Source organism: Eschscholzia californica, unplaced genomic scaffold (genome assembly GCF_041429995.1).
Source record: "Eschscholzia californica isolate CP2 unplaced genomic scaffold, dmEscCali1.0.p SCAF_5, whole genome shotgun sequence".
Classification (NCBI taxonomy): Eukaryota; Viridiplantae; Streptophyta; class Magnoliopsida; order Ranunculales; family Papaveraceae; genus Eschscholzia; species Eschscholzia californica.
The window spans coordinates 29,429,310-29,433,188 of NW_028238472.1; the positions used below are offsets into that span (position 1 = coordinate 29,429,310).

The following is a 3,879-nucleotide window of genomic DNA, read 5'->3' on the forward strand; positions in this document are numbered from 1 at the left end:
ACGACTAAAATTGAATTTCAAACCCACTAAATCAGAGCCTCCTAAATTCTCTCCCACTTTTTTTGATAACCAACCACAAAAAACCACGGTTTCTCACTGCTAAAAAATAACCACTCACCCACTATTCTCTCCCTCCCACTTTTTCAGAAAATTAGTTACAAACCACCCACTAAATTATTTTCCTCCCCACTTCCTACTTATTTTCACACGAAATTATGCCGTGACGAGGCACGGGCTATACCCTAGTATATATATATATATATATATATATATATATATATGTTTTTCCAACAAGGAGAGTAAATTTCAGTTCTTGTTATTTCCAAGACAAAAACATTAAAAGAGTATTATTCATAGTAAACATATCAATACACAACATTATTTATTGAAAACATCACATAATTTCGAAATTTAAAGTTATCATATACCGACCGACACATATGTTTAACAAAGGAAGAAAATTGACAAAAAGTACTCCTCCTATTCGACGAGGGTCGAGGGAAGAAACTTGCATAGACTTTATTCTGGAACAAAAAGAAAACTAAGAAGTCATATATTTAAGGATTTTGTCATCGTCTTTTCTTGAGGTTCTTCTATCAAATTCAACCCATTGTTCATAAAGTCTTCCTCCAAATCAGATAAATCATTCAAATAAAACTCAAACTTATCTACAATATTTTCTGGCACTGAGACAAGTACTTTCACTGCATTTAAGTCGCCAATCACCTGTAAAAATAAACAGTAAATTTCACTAACAAGAGAACCCATGTGTAACGGTTTTCCCTCTCCAAAATCCACATCTTCTAACCCTAATTTTGCCCAATTTGAGATAACAAAAGTAGAACCAAGATCAGGTTTCACTCTTTTTGTTTCCAAGAAATCTATCATAGATTTAACATAATCATCTGTTAATGTTGTTTTGGCCTCTTGAACAAGTTTCACCCCATGGTGCATGTTAGCGTTAACTAATTCCTTAACTGTGGTTTCGGCGAACCCTAGCACAAATCCATTCCCATAATACCCTTTGGGCAAATTTGGGTGCACTTTATTCCTTATGTTTGCTGAGAAAAGAAGTTTGATATTGAGTGATGAGGGTGGATTCAGTGATTTAATCCAACATCGCCACACGTGCGAAGCAAGTGCTTCAAATGAGGTGCATTTTAGCGAGGGTAAACACCGTCTTTTTAGGTTCAAGATATCAGACGCAGTGAAAGTTAAGCAAGACGGAATCAACGGTTGTGATTGGAGTTCATGATAGAGATCGAAGTGATCATAGCGGCAAGAGGTAGTATTGGTAAATTCAGGATGAGAGAAGGTTATTTCTAAGGGGTGTCTTGGTTTTAACACGTGGCGATCTTGATATGGTAGAATAGGAAGATCGATGTTTGGTTTGGTAGTGAAGTGAGCCCATGCGTGTAAGAATTGTGCTGTACCAATACCATCGCAGAGACAATGATTGATCGCGACACATAGTATCATACCTCCACAACGAAGATTCGTGACCTGAAAGGGTAAAGTTGGTATTTTAAATAAGTATTTTTATTCAGACAAAGGGAATCAGTCTGCAGTATGCTGTCCATTAGTTAAATCGTTGACCGTTACGGTCAATGACCAAATAGAATATTTGACCAACATTACAATCAACTCTTTTAGGGTTTTCAGTAAAACAAGTCTTACAGAATTAGAGAATGCTAAAAACAAGTTTGAAATTATTAAGAAATTTTGGAAATTCATGTACAATTTCTTGTAAAATGTTAACAATTTAGATTTGATATGGCGGAACAATCGTTAAGACCTTTTAAGTATCGATTTAATAAAAGAGAAAAAATTATACTTCCAAAATTTAGTCAACTTTTCCACAAATTTGAGTTGTTTGAAGTACTAGATTATTCACCATTTATTCTTTAAAGAGTATAGCAACTCGAGTACTATTTAACTAAATCGAAAATTAATTTTCTATAATAAAAAGCTAGACTATGCCAAAGTGACTCACCGAGTCATCCTATGAGATTGATCTTGATATTTTTAAAATTGATTATGCATATGCATCTAAATAAAAATCTAAGAAACTAGTGAATTGATCAGATCCAAGACCATCATTTTTATACTCCAATAATGTGAAGATTTTTTGACATATATTTTCACTATTTAGATTACATCCTAAACTGTTAAATACAAACAACATGAAAAATGATAGAAGAGGTAACAAAAGTTGCCCTAGACCTATAGATGAATCAACCGTACATCCAGAGTAAAAAAAGTTCATCAACAAAAATAAAGAGAGTTTATTCGAAAATATAAACCGCTGATTTCGTGTATATCTAGAGAAAGTTTTGATTTGTAGCTCTTTCTATCGTTATCAATCTATCAGAGTATCAGGTAACATATGTACAACAATAATGCAAACACCAAAATTAAAGTTCACATCAAAAAGGTCCATGAATGAAAGCAAAAGTAGAAACCCATCTACTACTCAATTTGAAAATAAATAAATAAATTGAAGAGACTTCTTACCTGAATCACAAGAGGAGGGATACCCATGAAGTTCTTAGCTTCCACCTTAAAGAATAGCTTCTTCTTCCAAGACATATTAGGCCACCTAGAAACTTGTAGAAATTCATCAACACTAAAATCCATTAAAGCTTCAGCAAATAGAGCACCTTCACTATTACAATCAACTTCAAGTTTCTCTTCATTTTCTTCACTAATTTTCAACCTTCCAGCTAATGGGTAGTAGTAAACTAGAACCCTAGATAGTGAATATTTTAGGTCATCTGTTGATACAGCTTTTTTGAACACATAGAGATATTTAATGGAGAATCTAAGAAATTTTTGGTCATCAAGGTTAGAGAGATAAAGTGAGTGCTTTGGGGTTGGTGTGATTGGGTTGATTAAGATTGGTGAGTTTGTATAAAAACAATCTGGAAGTTCACAAGACCTAAACATCTTCTTTTGTTGCTCTTGTTATTTTTTGAAGCCTTTTTATAAAGAGAGAAAGAGAGCTAGAGAGAGAAAGTGAGTGAAGTGGAGAAGGTAAGAGAGGTGTTATTGATATAGATATCCAAATTTATAAAGGAAGCAATATGTCATAAGTCAAGAGATTATTTTGTAATTGATACTCTATAATTGATCAATATTCAATTGTATTTCTACACTTACTTGTGATTGTATTTTCTAGTTTGTGTTTCGTGCATTTACCAATATTTAGAATCTCACAACTTTATCCAAGTTAATGAAGTAATCTCGGGGGAAAGAAGAACATTTGCTTTCTTATTAATTAGCTTTCCTTTGTAAATATATTATTATATTTCTTTATTTGTAATTAGACTTTCTATTCTTTGTTCTTTTCGTTATGTTAATTTTTTTTCCTTTTGTAAAGATGTATAAATACAAGTCCAAGAACCAATAAAGAACTTCTTCATTGAGAACGATTTTGTTCCCCAGTACAAATACTGGTGACCCTAGCTCTACAACCACGACACTTCTTTGGGGAACTATTTTATCCATTCACTCTACTTCGTAGACCATCGACAGTGGTGCACTGAATCACATTTGTTTTTCTTTACAACACTTCAGTTCTTATGAGCTTGCTCCTCCATCAGTTTACGTTCAAATCCCTGATGGAAGCACATTTTTAGGTAAATATACTGGTAAAGTAGTTTTTTCTGACTCTTTACATATAAACAATGTTGATGATTTTTCCCGACTTGTAAATTTAATTTTATTTCTGTAAGAAAATTATGTAAATCTTTACAATGTCTTGCGACTTTCTCACCTTCTCAATGTGTCTTTACATACACTTTGACGACTCGTATGATTGGACAGGCTGATGAAGTTGGCTATCTATACATTTTGCAACATAAATCTCCAACTTTTATT

General features: G+C 33.0%; 1 protein-coding gene across 1 annotated transcript; it reads right to left on the minus strand.

The window, feature by feature from the left end:
• Window positions 1-319: 319 nt before the first annotated feature.
• On the minus strand, window positions 320-3,245 carry LOC147538137 (HXXXD-type acyl-transferase family protein). The gene is made up of 2 exons (XM_086644587.1): window positions 2,515-3,245; window positions 320-1,503 (listed from the first exon to the last, which is right to left on the minus strand). Exons 1-2 carry the CDS (start codon window positions 2,944-2,946, stop codon window positions 550-552), a joined length of 1,386 nt encoding a protein of 461 aa, XP_086500713.1. The 5' UTR covers window positions 2,947-3,245; the 3' UTR covers window positions 320-549.
• Between the last annotated feature and the right edge of the window lie 634 nt (window positions 3,246-3,879).